The 22,564-nt window shown below is 45.7% G+C and overlaps 1 protein-coding gene across 10 annotated transcripts in view; it reads right to left on the minus strand.

Moving 5' to 3' along the window:
* LOC128344755 (solute carrier family 2, facilitated glucose transporter member 5-like) overlaps positions 1-22,564 on the minus strand; it is a 61,844-nt gene that overhangs the window by 18,103 nt on the left and 21,177 nt on the right. For all 10 annotated transcript variants that reach the window (XR_008316024.1, XR_008316026.1, XR_008316023.1 and 7 more), the window contains 4 exons: positions 14,250-14,374; positions 2,654-2,806; positions 2,443-2,568; positions 404-591 (listed from right to left, as the gene is read on the minus strand). Coding sequence is in view for 6 of the 10 variants with exons in the window: in XM_053295557.1 (XP_053151532.1) it covers positions 404-591; positions 2,443-2,568; positions 2,654-2,806; positions 14,250-14,374 (592 nt within the window). In the remaining 4 variants the exon portion in view is untranslated. The remainder of the gene's footprint in view (positions 1-403; positions 592-2,442; positions 2,569-2,653; positions 2,807-14,249; positions 14,375-22,564) is intronic.

The following is a 22,564-nucleotide window of genomic DNA, read 5'->3' on the forward strand; positions in this document are numbered from 1 at the left end:
TAGGGAACTGTGCATGCTCCTGATTTTTGATTGTCTGTTAGCAAACAAGATAGGAGGAGTGGAGAGGTAATTGGTGAGACAGGAGCTGGGTAGAGTAGTTTTTCCTCCTACCTTGGTAAAGTGTTGGGTGGGCTGGCATCATCCTACTCAGCTCCTGTCTCAGAGAAAATCACTCCTCACTCCACATTCCCACCTACCGAGCTGTTTGCTAACAGATGACTGAAAATCAGGAGTGCACACAACTCATGAAGCTGGGTAGAATGCTTGTCCTACCCTCTTCACAATTGTGTGAACTGCTTTAACTTACTCTTATCTCACATCCTCTGAATCTTGACTGTGTAAAACAAGCCCCAGTGTCTCCCTGGCTCAACTTCCAAACAACATGAGAAATCATCTTACATACTGAATTGATACCGGAGAACTGCTGGCCCACCATCAAGACGATGATACAAATAAATTGCTTCTGCAGACCTTTGTGGCCTATTAACTCAAATATTTGCATCTGCCGTTCTTCCTTCTCGTAGAGGTACTCCTCATGGAGCTCTTCAATCTCATCTTCCACTTCATCCTTTTCTCTCAGCATCTTCAAGACTGAATGAGAGGAGAGGAAGAAAGGATTTGAACTGGCGGAGCAGATGGACACTTTCCGGTACTGCACACAACCAGGGTCATCTCCAGAATTTTGGGAATCTTTAGCTAAGGCCATTGTCAGTGATGTCACTTAACCTGGAAGAGGTGGAGTGAACGTACTGATAATTTTTACACCCAAATATCTTTACACATAGGGGAAATTATCACACTTTATGGGTGGTGGACCCTTTACTGACCTTGGCAAGTGCCTAATCTTACCATCCGCTGGAGCCAGTCCTGAGCTGGATGCTAGAGGCCAGTTCTTACACTACAGAAATGGTGTGACTGCAGTTCCTCCATTGCTCCCAATCCATGCTGCTTTCTCATTACCCTCACTTCAACTTCTCTCTCCTGCACTTTTAAAATTAAGATTGTAATCTCCTTTGGGGCAGTGATGTAACTGTTGGAAGGCTTTTATTTATAATTTTATTAGAATGTTCTTCCTTTTTTGTTATAAATTCAATGAACAAAAGGACATACAATGCAAATACAAGTAGGAGAAGGGAAGGGCATGAAAAGGATGTGTGTGAAAGAGGAAAGACTGGGGGAAGTGGTAGGAGGGCAAAGAGTCCTACACTCAATACAATATTTTCTGCTACCTGTCCCTAGTAAAATCACTGGCTGACTTCCAGAGCAAGATCACATCAGGAAGATACATCTGCATTGTAGGAAGCTTTCCCACTACCACTGCACCCACCCATGCAGCAAGGAGCGGGGGCAATTTATGACAATTTGCTCTGCCTCCAGAAGTGCCCTGCGTCACCCAAAAATATGTCCTTGAAGGTCGTGCAGCCTTCAGGGACATATTTATGGGTGACATAGGGCACTCCTGGAGGCAGCGCAAATCATCAGAGTTCACGCGCCCCTCAACACCTATGTACCTGACTCTGCACAACTCGGAAAGCTTTCCATAGCGTGAACATTCCTTCACGTCCAGCAGACGTTGCTCTGGATGGCAGACACTGTCCCTATTCTTGCATTTTGGGGAATGCCTCATTAAAATATTGTCTGTGTGAGTTACAGATGAAAATAAATGCACACTCATAAATACTAAGGCATCAAGCCATGCATAGCCTAACATTTCACACACTGCAGATGTGCTAGCTACGTGTGTGTGTGTGTATATATATATATCCTACACATTGTAGGATAATTATGCTTTCCTGTATATCTTTACCAGAAGGTCATACTCTTCACATCAAAGTCAGCTTAGGACACACTGCTAGAGTGCAAATGAATGCATCATGCAAGAGGCAATGAAGAGCCTTTAACAGTGCACAGCATCCTGAAAAGGCAGTCCTGAGGCTTTGCAGAAACTCAAGAGCAGATTAGTGGGGGGGGGGGTTCCCAAAGGGCACCAGATGAAAAGCTACAATCACCCCTTCCCCCTTGTGCAAGTGGAACATGTACACTACTCTGGGCTCCTTGGAGGAAGGTTGGGATATAAATGTAAAGAAAACCTTGAAGTACTATTAGCCAGGATGCTGCCCAATGTGAACTAATTGGGAGGGGTGGGGTATAGCTCATGAAGTGATCTTTGGAATGCCATTAGAGATGTTACATGAGTGACCCTATTTCCATTGCTAAAATGTTGGAGAGTATGCATATTGGATCCATGTTCATCAATATATAATGTGCATTGGTGTGTATGGTGTGCGTGTGTGTAAACAATAAACAATAAAAGGATAACAACAATGATCCCATAGGGTAATGACAGAACAGTGTGGTTATGGGAGAAGGGTCAATAATGGGATTACTTTCCATAAGGGGTTTATCACAGCTATACCAGTCTGCATTTGGGGGGCATTGTACCTTCCCTGGCTTCCTCTTCTTTATTCTTCTGAATCAGCAGATACCTAGGACTTTCTGGGCAGGAAAGCAGGAAGAAAATCTGCAATAATGCCAAAAGGGCAGGGAGGCTCAGCATGATTGCCCAACCTGCACAAGAAGACACACTTATGAATGGTGATGATGAGGCACATCTGGTCTCCTGCAGGCCCAAGGATGCACCTCTCCACATTACCTTTTTCATTCCCCAGAATGTCAGGATGTCCAAGGACCAAAGCAAAGATGACACCCAATGTGGAAAAGAGCATAGGCAACATGCTGATGGCTCCCCTCAGGCTGGTGGGGGAGATCTCTCCAAGGTACATTGGAACAACACTGCCGAACATGCCTAGTTAGATGGTAAGACAAGGGTTAATTGCTATATTTCTATGGCATGGATACAGACGTCGGATCTGGGCATGCTATGATGGCACATGATGCAGATAGTTTGCTGAAACTAAAAAGAACTAGATCTGGTCAGTGCTTGCATGGGTGGCCACCTGGGATCCACCTGTAAGCCATCTTGAATGTCATGGTGAAAGAAATAATAATAATAATAATAATAATAATAATAATAATAATAATAATTCAATTTCTATACCGCCCTTCCAAAAATGGCTCAGGGCGGTTTACAAAGAGAAATAACAAACAAATAAGATGGCTCCCTGTCCCCAAAGGGCTCACATTCTAAAAAGAAACATAAGACACACACCAGCAACAGTCACTGGAGGTACTGTGCTGGGGGTGGATAGGGCCAGTTATTCTCCCCCTGCTAAATAAAGAGAATCACCACGGTAAAAGGTGCCTCTTTGCCCAGTGAGCAGGGGAGTTAGAAAGGCAGGATATTTATGTAATTTTAAAAATACATAATCTACTCACAAAATGTGATGTTTTAAACAATGATGCCTGATGGGAAATATAGTAGAAAGGGCAGGGAGTGAGGAAGAGGAACCAGTAGATATAGTAATGGGGTTGATGGCAATGTGTGCATGCTTTTCCTTGGTTATGAAATTACAAATCAATCTGTTCGGGGGTGGGGGTGGGGGGTGTTACCTTACTTTTGTGCATTGACTTATTCTAGATATAACATTGGTGGCAAGGATGGATGGCTCCCCCACCCCCATCCCACTCTCCCACCCACCACCCACCGCTCTGAATCCACCACTGCTTTTCCTTTTAAAACCCAGGTGAAACTTTGATAGCTTTTACTGCTTGGTTTCAGATGTTTGAGAACTATGTACTTGTGAGTAGCACTGCTCAACTTTCCAAGGCAAGGAAGTGTGCATTATATATTCATTGCTTGAGAGCAGAAGGCAATGTAGGTTTTTTTTTTACACTCTTCCTTTGGAAGAGGGTACATATTTTTAGCAGACAGCCTGCTTTCCACCTCCTCTCCTTTTTGTCCATATTAGGGACCAGAAGAATGCCACAGGAACACAGCTGCAGCCAGCAGTAGAATAGACATCTCTGATGCCCTAGAGCAGGGGTTCCCTTGATTGGGACCCCAGGAGCTTTCCCACAGGGCCGTTACTTTGAATCCCCTCCAAAAGGGAGTGAGTGCATTCACACATCAACCCGATTTACCCCGAAGTCCATGCAAGATCTTTGGAAGCATTCCCCACACAAATCGGGCTTTTCCTTCTAAATTTCACCTCATCCCGATCTATGTCCAAGTTTTTAAAGTCCTGTATTTTACCGAAGTTTCCTGGAAAACCCACAGTAGGGTACTGATGTCAGTCTTTACATTTACATGATAAGAGCAAGTCACACTTACAAAGCTGCCTTGCCTTCGACCCTGAGGCAAAGGCTAGAAAAAACAGTTTTCAGGATTTTTGCTCTTTAAAGTTTTTAGAGGGGGGAAATCCGGGAGGGTTTGCAGTCTTCTGCAGAAAAACAGGTTGCTCACCTGGAACTTATGATCTGGTAGTGATCCGTTGTATTCCCAAGGAATGGGTTCTGCACCTGTGCAGGGACCTCACAGGTAGACTGACTAGCTCCTCGTGACACCCACTCTGCCTTGCATGTGCTTCATGCTTTCATTGAAATCAGCAGTTGGGGGTGCCATTTTCTCAGTTTCTGGCAGACCTCCATCTCCTGACGATCTTACAGTGTCTCTACTTGCTAATTTTCCTTTTTACAAATGTTCTGTTGCGGGGAGGTTCGGGAGGGTCTTAGGTATACAACGGATCACTACCAGATAGGGAGGCTATTCACACAATGGGACGAAATCGGGCTAGTCTCTGCTAGCCCGATTTCGTCCCACTGTGTGAACCACCAGGCTTGGCTGTGAGCCCGGTGGTTCCTGAGCAGATAACCCGCTCAAGTAGCCCACCCCTTAAACCGGGTTTGTGGAGCAAGTGCTCCGCAAACCCGGTTTTTTGAATCGTGAGTAGCCGCAGCACGGCTCTGCGCCATGGCTACTGACGAGTAGACCCCCGGCTGGGAGGCTTAAAAGCAGCCTCCCGGCTTGGAGGTCTCTCCAGTATGCCCTGCATGCTCGTGCAGGGCATACTGGAGCTTCCAGGAGCCACGCAGCCCCCGATCCACCCAGCGCCAACCGGTTATCTCCTCGCTAACCTGGCCAAAGCGGGTCTCACCGATTGTGAGACCCACCTCCATAAGTTACAGGTGAGCAACCTGTTTATCTGGATCGTGATCCGTTGCATTCCTAAGGAATGGGTGATTAGCCAGCTTTCCACCATGGTGGTGGGCACAGTAGTCCCTAAAGCCTATGGCAGCACCCGTTTTAAAACACTCCTCCCAAAGTCCGCCCGCTCAGCAGATAGCAGATCAATATCATAATGCTTAATAAATGGCTGTTGTGAGGACAATGTGGCAGCCGCGCAAATATCAGCCATACGAATTCCAGATAGATGGGCTACTGAGGAGGTGTATGCCACACTTATGAGCATACTCTTTAAATCATTTCCACTTAAAACTGTAGTTTCTTCTGGCCATCTACTGTTAATTAGTATTTTCTTTAGTAGCCGATTCTCCATTAGTATTTTCCTTAGTAGCCGACGCTGTCATCTGCAGAGTCCTTGCATCCAGATGTTGGATTGCTCTGCCATCTCACACTAGGAGATCTGGTTTTTATGGAAAACTGTGGTAAATCCCCTTTGAGAGTTTGAGAAACGGTGCAAACCATGGCTGGCAAGGCCACCACAGCGTCACTAAGAGCCCATTGTCTCATCCCAAATGATCTGCCCCAGTACACAGTTGATAAATGGCTGAGTCAGAAATAGGTACAGAAGTCCTTTGTTCCACACATGTTGTAACGCATCTCCCAGAGACCTTCTTCTGACACTGGCACACGAACAATATCTCAGACATTTTTTGTTGGCAGCAGTCGCAAACATGTCCACAGTTGGATGTTCCCATAAATCGAACACCTGTCTCAGATAGATGTAGTTGATCTCCCATTCATAGTGTTGGTAATGCTGCATGGAATGGCTGAGGTCATCTGCCAGTACATTGTCCGATCCCTGGATATGTATGGCCAGAGGGCAAATACTGTGACTCATGCACCAATCCCAAATCTGCAGACTCAAAGAACAAAGGGAGTGGGAGATGGTCCTCCCCCCCGCCCCGCCAGTTTAGATATGTTATGGCTGTGGTGTTGTCGAGTTGAAACTGCACCACTCTGTTGCTTAGCAGAGATTTGAATGCCTTCAGTGCCATGAACACGGCCATTAATTCTAGGTAATTTATGTGCTGACATTACTGTTGCCCCGTCCACTGTCCCTGCACCTGATGCTTGGCACAGTATACCAGTCATCCAAATATAACAAGACCACAATGCCTTCTGTCTGTAAGTATGCCACTATCACCGCCATGATCTTTGTGAACGCACGTGGGGCTGCTGACAACCCAAAAGGGAGTACGGTATATTGGTACACTGCATCCCCCATTGTAAACCGCAGGTACTTGCGGTGGTTTTCTTGAATGCCTATATGAAAGTATGCAACATTCAAGTCTACCCACTCCTCCTTGCATGAGAGGCAGTATTCCTTGCAACGTCGTCATTCTGAACTTCTGTGCCTACACAAACCAATTGAGACCTTGCAAATCTATAATTGCCTGTATTCCCCCCATCCCTCTTTGGATTTGAAAGTAACGGGAGTAAAATCCAGTCATCCTCTTGGTCCACCGCACACGGATGATCGCCTTCTTTTTCAACAATACCTGCACTTCCTCCAGCAATATTGGGGTTGCTCTTGTGTATTTCATGCTTGAGAATGGAGGCATGCTTTTGAACATTATACACTTTGAGTATCCCTTATCCGGACTGCTTGGGACCAGAAATGTTCCGGATTTCGGATTCTTCCAGATTTTGGAATATTTGCATGATGAGATATCTTGGGCATGAGATCCAGAGTGCCAAAACAGATGCCAACAGAGCAGGCGCCAAACTGAGCAGGGAGTGGAGGAGGGGGACTTTCCCTTTTCCCTCTAGCGCCAAAGCGAGAACATCAAAAACATTAAAAAGCTCCACAATAGAAACAGAGCCGCAACTAGAGAGAATTACAGACAAAACCCCTGTCACTAATAGCCTTCTGAAATAAGTAAGTTTTGACAGCATGTTTAAAAGTAGAAAAATTGGGAATCTGCAAGCGAGTGAGCTGAGGCGTTCTGTTTTTTGGTTTTGCTACGGCGTGGTGTCTGGATTTTGGAGCATTCTGGATTCCCGATGTCCGGATAAAGGATACTCAACCTGTAGCGTAACCAGTCTCAATAATTCTGAGCACCAACTGATCTGATGTTATGTGGTGCCATACTTGGTCATGGGCCAATCTGATGGAATTGCTGGCAACTACAAGGCAGATGTGGTGTGCCTCACCAGGTGTTTGTTGCAGTAGTTTTTCTGTTTGCGGTAGACAGTAGAGCAGATCAAAGAGTCTGCTTGTTTGGGTCCTTAGCAGCCCTAGTGTCCTGGCCCTTTGGTTGCTGTCCAAAACATTTATTTCTTTGATAAGGCCTGACATCGGAAATCCTTCCACTCTTGTTGCCTATAATTGGGCCGTTGTTTCCCTTAAGGCTGATTACGCGATGCTGTACAGGATGCAGAAGGCGTAGCCATAAACATTTTAACTGTTTATTTTGATTATTTGAAAGACTCCATAGTGGAGTCTGTGCTTTCACTGAACAAGCCTTTCCTATCATAGGCCAAGTTCTCCACGTGATCACACATATCCGGTTGCAGGTTTGTGGATCTCGACCACTCATGACGGCGCATTGTCACTGCCGTTACCATGGCCCGTGACTCCATCTCAGCTGAATGTTTGAAGGTGCTGAGCTGCTGTATAGTGATGGCTGTTGTCTTCTCATAGACTTCAGAAAATTTGTCTTGGAATTCCTCAGGGCTCATTGCAGTAGAGTCCTGGAGTAATACATCCCACAGATGATGATTATATGTGGCCATGCAAGCCATGTAGTTGGCTATTCTAATAGCCAAACTAGAGGTGGAGTAAACCCTCCTTCCCATAACATCCATATTCCTAACTTCCTTATCAGAAGGTGTAGTATGGCGGCGGTCCAACTTAGAGGTGGGCGCACATTCAACTACCAATGAGTTTTGGATTGGATGCTGTAAGAGGTATGCATTATCCTCTTCTTGTATATTATATAAGCCTTCTAGGCGTTTCGATGTCAGCGAGGAGGTCTGCAGGACATCCCAAACTGCGCTGCCTTACTAATCACAGGCAGCACTGGGAGCGCCACTGGATATGCCATCTTGGAGGCTGCCATCATGTTATAAACTGGGTCTTTTAAGTTGGCCTCTGGTTGTTTTAAATCCAATCTCATTTCCCTAATCTGGGCATAGTAAGCCTTTAGTTCTTCTGAAGGCAAAGTAGATGTTTTGGGTGGCACATCCTATGGCGGATCTGGGTCAGAAAGATGGCTCGCCCCATCTGAATCAGGCTCTGTGGAAGCAGACGAATAGCCATCTCCTCCGCTTTCTATTGATGGCACAATTGGAGGGGCCTTTTTTCCTTCCTTTCTTGGCAGTGAGGGACACTTTGGTGTATTTACATGCAACTTTGCTGGTGCCACCGGAGTTTCTGGTGATAGCTGTGGTGGTGTTGGAGGCCACTCCAGTATCTCCAGGTGATATGCTGCCTCAGCTATTGTCTGGCAAGTGGTAGACACAGTTGTAGTGCTAGCAGTGGTCTTTGCTGAACACCCACTTGACACCCAGCGGCCACTAATAGAAGCCGCTGTATAGCTAGCTGTGCCTTCTATATTTGGAATTCTTCATATTCTTTGGGCAATACATTCATTGGAGTGTGGCGAAAACCATATGAATGTGTGATCTGTCTTTGACCCTGTTGCTGATGCACGAGCCCCTGAGAGCTCACATATTGCATGGGTGACCTCCATACTAATGCCTTCTGCATCGACATTGGTGATGGTGCCAATGTTCGAGTAAACAGTCTGTAAGACCTCGCAATGGTGACCTTAAACAAATAGGAATTGTAGATGCAGTCATTACAATGCACACATGCGACATCAATGGCGTTTTAGGTACAGTACAGGCATTGGAAACTCCTTGATATCCTGCTCGATATCGAGACCATTACTTAAGAAACCATGGAAAGTGGACCCTGAAGGGGTGCTATTTGAAGAATCCAGCATAGCTAGCAAAGTAGTTGCAGTGTTTGGATCTAGGGAAACATCATCATTAAATGAGCATTGAAGGTGCTCATTAGAGAAATCAGCACAGTCTCCTCTGTCCATAGGCTGTTGACACAAGGGAGTCAACAGTGACTGCACCGGTGTTTGAGCTGGAGACAACTGTAGGACTCTCTTGGATGGAACCAAGCCTTTTGAAATGGTCATCAACATCGTAGGCGGCCCTGAAAGAGCAGTCGGTACCAAGGTCGACATCATGTCTGTGTGCTGGGCAGTCGGTACTGATGTCGACATTGAGTCAATGTTTTGAAGATCAGTCTCGGTTGAGCCCGTGGTCGATATCGTGGTCGACATTGAAGGCAGAGTTGCCAATGTCGACCTCAAGGGTCATGATATAGACGGAGCTGCTGTCGATCTTGTCAACGGGCTATAGACTTGTAGAGAAGTCAGCAGTGTTCTCTGTAAGAGGGAATACCAGATGTTGTTAACTACAGCTCCCAGAATCCCTAGCTGCAGTGGGCTTTGGCTGAGGATGCTGGGAGTTGTAGTCAAGAACATCTGGGATTTTCTGTTAGAGGGAATACTGCATGTTGGTGAAGGTGTGCTGCCCTTAGATTTTGACTTAGTACAATGTTTTTTCCTAGGAGGAGAATCCATTTCTTCATCCAAGGAGTGCCTCCTCTTTTTGTCTTTACGCCCATGTGTTTATTTCAAGACCTCTTTTGGTCTCTTGAATAGGGGCTCCGTATCCCCAGCAGAGGTTTTAGACTGCATTTTTGCAGATCCCTGCATACTCAATGTTGACTTTGACATCAAGCTCAATCCCAACTCCGATCTTGAGGGGTAGTTTGGCCTCGGTGTCAGAGGGCATAGCACATCGTCGTAAAGTGCTGCACGAAGTCTTAGTGCCCATTTTTAAAGCGTTTTGAAAATGAAAAGCATATCTTGCACACTGTTGAATTGTGCTACTCTCCTAAACATAGCAAACATGAATCGTGGTAGTCCGTTGATGGCAATTTTGCCCAACATTCCACACATTATTTGAACGTTTTATTGGTTTCCATCACCGTCAATATTCTGAAAATGCCAAATCCAGTTTGTTATCCGTTAAAAGAGTAAAATACAGTCCAAGTCAAATAGGAGAAACCAAACTAATTTCTTCCCTTTTCTTTCCAGTCAATGAATCTAATTGAACCAAGGAGCCAGCAACAAGGTGTTGACACATTGGTGGTCTAAAAGAAACTGAGAAAATGGCGCCCCCATCTGCCAACTGCCGATCTCAACTAAAACACGAAGCATGTGCAGGGCAGAGTGGGCGTCATGAGGAGCTAGTCAGTCTACCCGCAAGGTCCCTGTGCAGGCGCAGAACCCATTCCTTAGGAATACAACGGATCACGATCCAGATGCAGAAAATGAGCATGCAATCCAAGCTGGGATGGGAGCTGCAAAAGCAGAGGTGATGCTGCAGGAGGGATGACTCATGCTGGAGGTGTGTGTGTGTGTGTGTGTGTGTGTGTGTGTGTGTGTTGGTGTCATGGGGGGGCAGATTAGAAAGGCAAGGCTGATGGCGAACAGGCTGTCTGATCCAAAAACCAATTTAGCAGTAGTGTGTGTGTGTGTGGGGGGGGGACTTCAACAAAGACACACACACACACGTGGGTGTGTGCTTTAATTACTAAATTAATTACTTTAATTACTAAACTCTTGGAAAAAAGGGAGGCGTGGCATCCCACTTCCTCTAGGAAGTCATTGGCCTCAAGGAGAACACAGAAGCAAGCTGTGTGTGAACCTACACAAAAGAAAACGTGTAGTAGAGAGGGGAGGGTCAGCTTCCCTAATGCTGTGCATTTCATTCAAAGTGGCTTCACTCCTCAGATATTCTGAGAGCTGGAAGCCCTGTATAGGGAAGCTCCAGCTCCACCTCCAGTTGGGCCACAACTCCTCTCATCCCCAGCTACCATGGCCTTTGACCATTGTGACTGGGGATGATGGGAGTTACAGCCCAACAACATGTCAGTACACAAGCTTGGGAACTCCCGCCCTAGAGAAAGAGAACCGGTCTTGAATTAGACCAGACAGTTCTGTCAAGCAAGAGCATGATCAGTGGGACACTCAGCTGGAAATGGGAGGCTCCAAGTTCCAAAGGTATTGCAGGGATTTGGCAGCCCGGATTGCCAAATAACTGCTCCAGAAGGTCCACCCTACTGGGCACCTGAACTTGCACCCGACACCTCCCCCCTTTAAGCTTCATCACTGTGGAGTCCAAAGCAAAGCTGGAATCACTAGCGTTGCGTGTGCCTCGTGCGGGACAGCTGCTGAACTGCCCTGGCCATTCTCAGCAGTATGACGCTTGGGGATCCTCTCTGTGATAGACTTGCATGAAAACACGGCTTCGACTGCCAGAGATACCAAGGAGTTGCTGAGCAGAAAACCTAAGAGATTTCTGAGAGGAAGCCCCAAATAGAAGAAATGAGGGAATCCCTCCCATAGTGGGTTCGTCAATTCAGAACCTCAGCACTCCCCTTGCCTGCTGTAGGCTTGTGCAGAGCCACATTTTAGGTGCTGCACCAACCTTGGGTGCTGCTGCCTATCCTCACCTCCACTGGGAACTCCTAACAGGGGACTCTAGCTCTGCCCATGGGCAAGAAGCACCCCTTTGGCATCACACACGAGACAACAGATGAAAGAATAATAAGAGAACTTTTCCTTTTCAAACTCTGCACTCTTCTCCTCTCTCCCCCAATCCCCTTTTTCCTTGCTCATAAAACCAACTGCTCCTCACTCCTCCTCCCGTTTTTCACTGCCTGAAGACACAGATTTAAAACTTAATATGGTTAAATACTTATCATTTTATTTATTTGGTACATGTCTATACCGCCCCATACAAAAAAGGCCCTGGGCAGTTCACAATCTGAAAGCGATTAAAACATTAACATGATTAAAACAATTTAAAAATACAAATAAAAACTCTAAAACTCAAAGCTTTAAAATTATAAACTAAAAGCCTGGCTAAACAGGTATGTTTTCAGGTCCTTCTTAAAAACATTCCGAGAAGGGGAAACTCTAATTTCATTGGGAAGTGCGTTCCATAGTCCTGGGGCAACTCTAGAAAAGGCCCAATTTCAAGTCGCCACCAACCAAGCTGGTGGCAACTGCAACCGGAACTTTCCCCAGATGATCTTAATAGGCGGCGAGGTTAATGAAGAAGGCGGCGTTCTCTTAAATATAAGTTTAGGCAACCCAAATTGGTTCGGGGCAGGGGGAGCATGTAATTTCATTGGCAGGAAGCCAGATTCAGAACACATGTTAGTAATTTTAAATGCACCTTTACTAAGTGATTTACAATTCCTTTGTTCCTTTTGGCTCTTCATGGTATGAAAAAACTTATTCCAAATGATGCTTCTGTTGCTGAACCACTGCAATAATTGCTTCAAGGAGCATCAAGTTTTTGAAGCAATGAAAGAACTAATAGTGGCTAGCCCAGTGCGTGCATTAACTAATCCTGTTTTGCCTATGATTGTTACTACAGATGCTTCTGATCATGAGTTAGGTGCTGTTCTGACTCAACTGGAAGGCAATAATGTTGAACGGACAATTGCGTTTGTCTCAAGAATGCTTCAAGAAGCTAAGAGGAAATAGGTGTTGAAAAGGATGAACTTGCATGTGCTTGGGCTGGGTCAGACTCTCAGATTATGTACAGACCATAGCTTTTAATGACTTTGTTAATCACAAAAGGACTGAGATGAGTGGAAAACTGTACTGTATTGCCAGAAGATCAGCAAGGTTACTTTTTACTCTTTTCTCACCATGATTGTGTGAATGCAGCCTTTATAATGTATTTTCCAACTCAAGATTCCAAAGAGTAAGGAGACCTGTTCTGCCTGCTAACCCATTCCCTATGCCAGAGGCTTAATTTGAGTCAGGGCTCTGGAAACTGGCTAAAAACCCACCGTTTTATTTTTGATGCGTTGGCTCCAGCAATTCTCATTGCCAAAGAGCCAAGCTACTGTTCAGTTTAGGACATGGCTTATTGCTTCAGTGAAATGACATGGTGAAAATCTACAAAATTCTCATTTTGCTCCCATTTGTGAGTGAACATATCACCTGTTTAGATTGCAGCAGGCCCTGTTTTCCATATCCCCTAGAACACAGTTTCTCTGTGTGTGGTATGCCCTTGGGAGTACACAAGACACAAGCAGGGGGTATAGGATATGGGGAGGAGGGTAGAGAGAAAGGTGTCTGCTTGCCTTTGCTGCTGGTTACTGCTTAGAATTCATCTCTCTCCCCCCACTTTTCCCTCTCCCCCGCCCAACTCTCTATCTTGTCCCCTCCTCCTCTCCTTTGCATGCCTTGAAATGTATGACAGTTTGTTTCCCAACAATGATTCACTCAGAACTGGGGTTCAGCCCCTCTAGCTTCGACCGACATCACCTCTAGCCCAGGTAGATACTCGTGTAAAAGATGGCAACTCTACCCACACTTTTTTTTTTTAACATTTTATATCCCACTCTTCCTCCAAGGAGCCCAGAGTGGTTTACTACATACTTAGGTTTCTCGTCACAACAACCCTGTGAAGTAGGTTAGGCTGAGAGGTCCATTCACATGCTATCTTCAACACTTGTACAATGAGTGTACAGTATACACAGGTACAGATCAGTACACAGATACAGTCATTCACATGCTGTGCTGAATGCAGGTACAAAAGTACACTTGCTATCTGTACGATGCATTTGAAGGGCCTGTATCCAGGTCCACTTTTTTAAAATGAACACAGGTTCCATCATTCACACCACAAGTACAAGTATACAGACATCTGTAAACTCATACAGCATAATGTCTGAATCGGGCTTAGGTTTGTCCTAAGACAGCCTTGTACAAGCAGCCCTTTTCCAACATATGATACACATTACTGGATCCACTGGAAAATTGCAGTGGTACTTAAAATTTTCACAGGTTAGTGAGAAACAGTGCCCTGGGACATGTTTGTAGAGATAGTGCCTCTAACTATGTGGAGTATTTTCCCCCACTCCTTACTGCCAAGTATCCATGGACATCAGGGGAAATGAGGCAAAGCTGCCTGGTTAAATGTCATGAATTCTCTGGCACCTTCCCTTTAAAAATAAATAAATAAATACACTAAATCCAGGATCGTGACTAACCTGTCCATATTCCAGCGGCAAAGCGGGAAAAGATCACTAATCCAGGACTATGTATCATTTCGGAACAAGCAATGAAGACAGCAGCAAACGCGGCCACAAAGTTATTTATCAGCAAGGTACCTTTCCTAAAAAGACAATGAAAAGGTGGGGGGGGGGATGTCAATGAATGTATGATAGCATTAGAAAAGCAGGGAAGAGATGGGGTGGAAGAGCAATTATGGAATTGCAACAAAGTCCTAATAATAATACATAATAAGAAAAACAGGTTGCTCACCTGTAACTAATGATCTGGAAGTGACCCATTGTATTCATAATAGAGTGGGTGATTAGCCAGCTTAGCATCCAGTGGTGGGCACAGTTGCCCCATTTGCTATGACAACACCCACTTCAGAACACTTCTTCCAAAGCTCCTTTGTCAAGCGCAAATCAATGGCACATTATAAATGGTTGGTGTGATGACCATGTTGCTGTTTTGCAGATCTCTTTCATTAAGATTCCTGCCAAATTGGCTGCAGAAGATGCATATGCCCTAGTGGACTGTGCTTGAATGGTCTTTGGAGGTTCTTTACCCTGATATTGAGCCAGCGTGGTGTAGTGGTTAGAGTGCTGGACTAGGACCGGGGAGACCCAAGTTCAAATCCCCATTCAGCCATGAAACTAGCTGGGTGACTCTGGGCCAGTCACTTCTCTCTCAGTCCAACCTACTTCACAGGGTTGTTGTGAGAAGAAACGCAAGTATGTAGTACACTGCTCTGGGCTCCTTGGAGGAAGAGCGGGATATAAATGTAATAAATAATAATAATAATAATATTTATATGCCTTATTTATATGCCTTATTTATTTATTTTATAAATTTCTATACCGCCCCAAACCAAAGTCTTGGGGCAGTTAACAATAATAAAACAATACAAAAACGCAAAACATTAAAATCAATTAAAATGCCGAAAAACAGCCTAAAAACAAAAACAATTTACAGTATTTAAAATTTTAAAAGTTAAAAGGTTAACTGGCCTGGTTAAAAAGATGAGTCTTCAGAGCTCTTTTAAAAACCACTAGGGATGGGGAGAGTCTTATGTCAGTGGGAAGCACATTCCAAAGTCTCGGAGCAACAACTGAGAAGGCCCGTCCCTAAGTGGTCACCAACCAACTTGAAGCTAGCCAGAGACGGGCCTCCCCTGACGAATGCAGTGGACGATGGGGATCGTGCAGAAGATGACGTTCTCTTAAATACCGTGGGCCTAAGCTGTTTAGGGCTTTATAGGTTATAACCAGCACTTTGTATTTTGCCCGGAAACCTACTGGCAGCCAGTGTAACTTCTGCAATATAGGAGTAATACGGTCTCTTCGAGATGACCCGGAGACCAACCTGGCAGCCGCGTTTTGTACTAATTGTAGTTTCCAGACTACATACAAAGGCAGCCCCACATAGAGTGCATTGCAGTAATCAAGTCTGGAGGTTACCAGCAAATGTACTACTGTTCTGAGGTCATGAATCTCAAGAAACGGATGCAGCTGGTGTATCAACCAAAGCTGATAAAAAGCACTTCTGGCCACTGCCTCAACCTGAGAAACCAGTGAGAGGCATGAATCCAGAAGCACCCCCAGACTGTGTACCTGTTCCTTCTGAGGAAGTGTGACCCCATCTAGAACAGGCAGGTCAATATCGTTTCCCGAGTAACGACCCCGCACAACAAGTACTTCCGTCTTGTCTGGATTCAGTCTCAGTTTGTTATCCCTCATCCAGCCCATTACTGCCTCCAGGCAGGCATTCAGGGAGGATATGCCTTCTCCTGATGAAGTTGACATGGAGAAATAGATTTGGGTGTCATCAGCATACTGATAGCACCCAGCACCAAATCCCCGGATGATCTCTCCCAGTGGTTTCATGTAGATGTTAAAAAGCATTGGAGACAAAATGGAGCCTTGAGGGACCCCATATAAAAGCTCAAGTTTTGAAGAGCAACAGTCTCCAAGTGACACCATCTGGAATCTGCCCAAGAGATAAGAGCGGAACCATTGAAAAGCAATGCCTCCTACACCCAACTCTAGGGATGTGCGAACCGGTTTTAATTTGAACCAGGGTGGTTCGAAGGTTCAAATTCGAACCGAACCAGCCATCAGGTTCGAGCTGCAGGTTCGAATTCGAACCGGACCAGGGGGTGGTTCGATTTTAACTGGTTTGAACTGGTTAGGACACCCAAAAATTGGTAGGATGGTAGCTGGCACCCAGGGGTACCTGCCACCCAAACCCCAAAGCAATCGGACACTCGTACGATTTTTTAATGAATTTTTGAAATTTATTTCTATTTTTTCTCATAGGGTATAATGGGGCTCGAACCAGGCCATTATACCTTATTGTGGAGCACCCATGGGTGCCAACAACCACCCAAACCCTGAAGCAATTGGACAGTCCTACGATTTTTTATGAATATTTGAAATATTTTAAATTATTTTTCTCATAGAGTATAATAGGACCCGAACCAGTCCTTATCCCCTATTGTGGAGCACCTAGGGGCACAAAAGCAGGGTAGGTGGTAGACAGACAGGGGTTCCTACCACCCACAAAACCCCAAGGCAATTGGACACTCCTCTGATTATTGGTGAATTGTTAAATTATTTTTGAATTCCTCATAGGGAATAATGAGGATTGCAGCAAATGTATAGCTTCACATCGGGGGGAAAGGGGTGTCGTAGAGTGGAGTGTGGTGGGTGGTAGTTCCTAGGGTGGGCAAGGAAGCTATCAGAATTATTTGAAAGGAATTGGGCAAAGGGCAGATTTTTAAGTGATTTTTGAAGTTTACGCGTCTTTAAGGTTTTTCTCCATAAAGAAGCATGGAGGTGTCAGCAAATGTATAGCTTCATGTTGGGGGCAAAGGGGTGGCCTAGAGCAGAGTGTGGTGGGTGGTAGTGCCCAAGGGGGGCCAGGAAGCTATCAGAATTATTTGAAAGGATTTGGGCAAAGGGCTGATTTTTAAGTGATTTTTTAATTTTATGTGTCTTTAAGGTTAGCAATGAGAGTGGATTCATAGTTTGTCATTGAAAATCTTATATGCTACCAAAGAATCTACACTCAGAACACTTCAGAAACAACCAAACCCAGTACCCCATGGGTTAGCAACCCATGGGGGTGGTTGGCACCCTCTTTACACTAGACCACCACTCACTCTGGGCCACCCCAGCACCCCACAAGTGGCTTTAAGGTTTTTCTCCATAGGGAAGAATGGAGGTTTCAGTAGCCCCATAACTGCACTTGGGGGGTGCTGGGGTGGCCCAGAGCGAGGGTGCCAACCACCTCCATGGGTTGCTTACCCATGGGGTACCGGGTTTTGTTGTTTCTGAAGTGTTCTGAGTGTAGATTCTTTGGTAGCATATAAGATCTTCAACGACAAACTATGAATCCACTCTCATTGCTAACCTTAAAGACACATAAACTTCAAAAATCACTTAAAAATCAGCCCTTTGCCCAATTCCTTCCAAATAATTCTGATAGCTACCTGATCCCCCTTGGGCACTACCACCCACCACACCCTGCTCTTGGACACCCCTTACCCCCGACGTGAAGCTATACATTTGCTGACACCTCCATGGTTCTTTATGGAGAAAAACCTTAAAGTCACGTAAACGTCAAAAATCACTTAAAAACCAGCCTTTTGCCCAATTCCTTTCAAATAATTCTGATAGCTTCCTTGCCCACCTTGGGAACTACCACCCACCACACTCCACTCTAGGACACCCCTTTCTCCCCGACGTGAAGCTATACATTTGCTGCAATCCTCATTATTCTCTATGAGGAATTCCAAAATAATTTTAAAATTCACCAATAATCAGAGGAGTGTCCGATTGCCTTGGAACTTTGTAGATAGTAGGCACCCCTGATTGTCTACCACCTACCCAACCTTTGTGCCCCTAGGTGCTCCATAATAGGGGATATGGGCTGGTTCGGGTCCTATTATACCTATGAGAAAAATAATTAAAAATATTTCAAATATTCATAAAAAATCATAGGGGTGTCTGATTGCTTCGGGGTTTGCATGGTTGTTGGCACCCATGGGTGCTCCACAATAGGGAATAATGGGCTGGTTGGAGCCTCATTATATCCTATGAGGAAAAAATAGAAATAATTTTCAAAAATTCATAAAAAATAGTATGAGTGTCCGATTGCTTTGGGGTTTGGGTGGCAGGTACCCCTGGGTGCCAGCTACCATCCTACCAATTTTTGGGTGTCCGAACTGGTTCAAACCGGTTCAAATTGGTTTGAACCAGTTCGAATTCGAACCGAACCAGGGGGAGGTTCAAGCAAAACCAAAACCGAACCACCCCCTTCTGGTTCGAACCTGGTTCGAATTCAAACCGAACTGGGCAAACCGGTTTTGTGCACATCCCTACCCAACTCCCTCAGACGTTCCAGAAGGATACTATGGTCAATAGTATCGAAAGCCGCTGAGAGATCCAACAGAGTCACACTTCTTCCATCAAGTCCCAATTGGAGATCATCCATCAGGCCGACCAAGGCAGTCTCCACCCCATAGCCCACCCAAAAATAATCAGTTTCTTCCAAGACCGCCAGGAGCTGAGAGGCCACCACCTTCTCAATCACCTTACCCAACCATGGGAGGTTGGAGACAGGCCTGTAGTTATTGAACTCTGAGGGATCCAAGGTAGGCTTCTTAGGAATAGGTCTAATAATTGCCTCCTTAAGACAAGGAGGCATCCTGCCCTCCCTCAGAGAGGCATTAATAATTGCCACCAGGCCGTCCACAACAATCTCCCTGCCAGATAGTGTAAGCCATGTCGGGCAAGGATCAAGTACACAGGTGTTAGGACGCACTGCTCCAAGCAGCTTGTCCACATCAGTTGGACTAGCCACTGGGCCAATCCTTGTCTTGAAGCTGGTTGTCCCTTGGACCTCCCCTTATGCACCACAAACAACTTATTTGTTTTCCTTATGTTTCTTGTTGCTCCCAGACAATACAGATACATATGCTGTACATCCAAGGAATGCATGGACTTCTCCAGTTCGGGTTCTGAAAAAAGGTAGGTAATACTATATCCTCATTCAGGTGAAATTCTGTCACTATTTTTGGCCTGAATTGTGGATCCATTTGCATTAGCACTTTATGTGGATAAAACTAAGTGTATGGTCGGTCCACCCTCAGCGCTGCCAAGTCACTCACTCGTCTTGCCTTAGCAATTGCAATTGGGAACACTGTCTTTAATGTTTTCATTTGCAACATTGCCTCTCTTAATGGTTCAAATGGACATTCAGTCAGTGCAGACAGTACTAACAAATTCCATTGTTCCATGGGCCTATTAACAGTGGGTACAGGTTGTTCAAGCCCTTTAGGAATTTCTTGTATTCTGGGTGGGAGAACACTGCTGTGCCTCCCATCCCTTGTATTCGGATGAGATTGCTGCCAAATGCACCTTGAGGGATGCATTTGCCAGTCCTTCCATGTTTAGAGTTGTCATGTAGAGCAAGACTTGCCTTACTGTAGCCTTTCGTGGGAGAAAACCCTGCTCCTTTGCATGCAGTTTGAATCTTTTCCATTTGCTGCTATAGTTGCGCCTCATTGAGCACCTTCTATTATCCTATATGATAAAAGCCTTGAGCGTGATCCCGTGCACCCGTGTCTTTTTCGGCAGTTCTGAGCATGCGCGGAGAGCATGCTCAGAACTGCCGAAAAAGATACGGCCGCTCAGACACGGGCGGCCATGTTTTTTAAGATTAAGGGACAGACCATGTTGTGTTGTTGATTATTAAGGGCCAAAACGGCCCATGTAAATGCCCCCGCGGCTGCCGCCGCCAACTGCCCGCCCGCCCTCCCAGCTGCCGAGACCTCCTTACCCATGCCACACCTCTGCAGCCCCGGGCCACCTCCTTTACTCGATCACATTAGCTACTTAGAGAAGGAGAGAGGAGCTCGCATGCAGAGCTCCTCTCTCCTTAAAGCCTTTCCCCTAACTGCCGCTATGGACGCAAAGGACGCAATAGACGTCCTTTGCGCCCAAAGCGCCAGTACGGGAAGAGGCTTTAAGGAGAGAGGAGCTCTGCATGCGAGCTCCTCTCTCCTTCTCTAAGTAGCTAATGTGATCGAGTAAAGGAGGTGGCCCGGGGCTGCAGAGGTGTGGCATGGATAAGGAGGTCTCGGCAGCTGGGAGGGAGGGAGGGCGGTTGGCGGCGACAGCCGCGGGGGCATTTTCATGGGCCGTTTTGGCCCTTAAACGTGGGGGGGGGGGTTGGAGCAAATAACGGAAGAACTGGCAGCGGCGAAAGAGCCCTGCCTTTAAAATTAATGTCGGGGCCGGGAGGGAAGAAACGGCAGCGGCGGAAGAGCCCTGCCTTTAAAATTAATGTTGGGGGACAGGAGAATGAGAAGAGGGGAACGTGGAGGGAAGAACCGGCAGTGGCAGAAGAGCCCTGCCTTTAAAATTAAGAGAAAGGAAGAAGGGGAAGAAGAAAAAAACCAACCTAGCACCCGTTATTATAACGGGCTTAAAATTACTAGTTCAGTAATATTTTATTTAGTAGCCGATTCTCCACGCTGGCAGCTTTAGCGTTCACACTTGCGGATGCTGCACCGCCCCTCCGTCCTGACTCAATAAATGTGGGAATTTGTGGTGGACCCCGTTGGAATGTCTTAGCAATGGTGCAAACCATGGCTGTCTGGGCCACCATGGAGTCACTAGTATACCCCTGGTGTTGTTTCTCAGCATTTGCAATAGGACACGAGATATCAAGGGTTGTGGCGGGAGTAGGTAGAATAAGTCCTTGTTCCACACATGATGAAAAGCATAGCCCAACAATCCCTTGCCGTGTCCTGCACATGAGCAGTATCTCTGACATTTTTTTTTGGCAGCAGTCGCAAACAAGTCTATTGTCAGCCATCCCTATTTGTTGAAGACTGTTGTTAAGTATGTTCTGTTCATTTCCCACTCGTGGTGTTGGTTCTTCAGAAGTATACGAATGAGCTCATCTACCTGCACATTGTCCTCTCCTTTTATGTGCATCGCTGACGGGTCTATGATGTGATTCACACACCAGTCCCACAACTGTTGGCTCAGCACACAAAAAGAGCGCGACACCAATCCTCCCTGCTTGTTTAGATATGCTGTTGCTGTTTTATTGTCCAAATGGACCTGCACTACTTTGCCTTGCAGGAGGGGTCTGAACGCTTTCAATGCCAGGAATACTGCTAGAAGCTCGAGGTAATTTATATGCATTTGCGTTTGGTGATTTGTCCACTTACCCTGCACTTGATGGTTTCTACAATGCATACCCCATCCCCACAGAGAGGCATCTGTTGTCACCCACTGCATGGGAATCTTGGGCTCGAACGGCATTCCGGATTGCAGATATGTGTGTACTGTCCACCAACCTAATGCATTTATCACTCTTTGTGGCAGAATGAGTAACTTTTGCTGGCTGTCCCAGTTGGGACGGAAATTTCTTCGGTACCACATTTGCAAGGTCTGCATTCGCAGCCTTGTGTAGCAAACTGTGGCATTGCAGGCCGCCGTCAATCCCATCAGCCTCTGAATCACTTCTGCTGACTACTGTGGTTTCCAGGTGATCCGGTGTGTTAGGTCTTTGATTTGCTGATACCTGTCCATTGGCAAGTAAGCTCTTTTCAATTGCATATCCAGCTCTGCACCTATGTAACTTATCCACTTCTGCGGTTCCAAGTGTGACTTCTTCCAGTTGACTTTGATACCTAGGTCTTCCAATAATCTTAGTACAAACTGGATTTGCAAAATTAACCTTTCTTTGTCGTTGCTGACCATGAGCCAGTCATCCAAATATGGGAAGAGCACTACACCCTCCGTTCTTAAGTATGCCACCATGACTGCCATCACCTTTGTGAACACCCGTGGTGCAGTTGACAAGCCAAATGGCATAACTGTATATTGGTATACTGCATTGCCTATTGTGAATCTTAGGTACTTGCGATGAGTCTCTCATATTCCCACATGGAAATACGCGTCCTTCAAGCCCAGTGTAGCTGCCCATTCTTCTTTGCATAGAAGGTGCAGTATTCCCTGCAACGTCGTCATCCTAAATTTGCATATCTGAATATACACATTGGCTCTCTCAAGTCCATTATAGCCTGTATCCCTTCATCTCTCTTGGGGGGCTGAAAATATCAGGAGTAAAACCCGGTCAACATTTCCATCTACCGCACAGGCACAATTGCTTGTTTCTGCAGTAACACTTGTATTTCTTCCAGAAGTACTGACATTGGTTTTGTATACTTCACCCCTTGAAATAGTGGCAAAGCCTTGAACTCTATTGTGGAACCAGACCTTATAATCTTTAG

Source organism: Hemicordylus capensis, chromosome 2 (assembly GCF_027244095.1).
Source record: "Hemicordylus capensis ecotype Gifberg chromosome 2, rHemCap1.1.pri, whole genome shotgun sequence".
Classification (NCBI taxonomy): Eukaryota; Metazoa; Chordata; class Lepidosauria; order Squamata; family Cordylidae; genus Hemicordylus; species Hemicordylus capensis.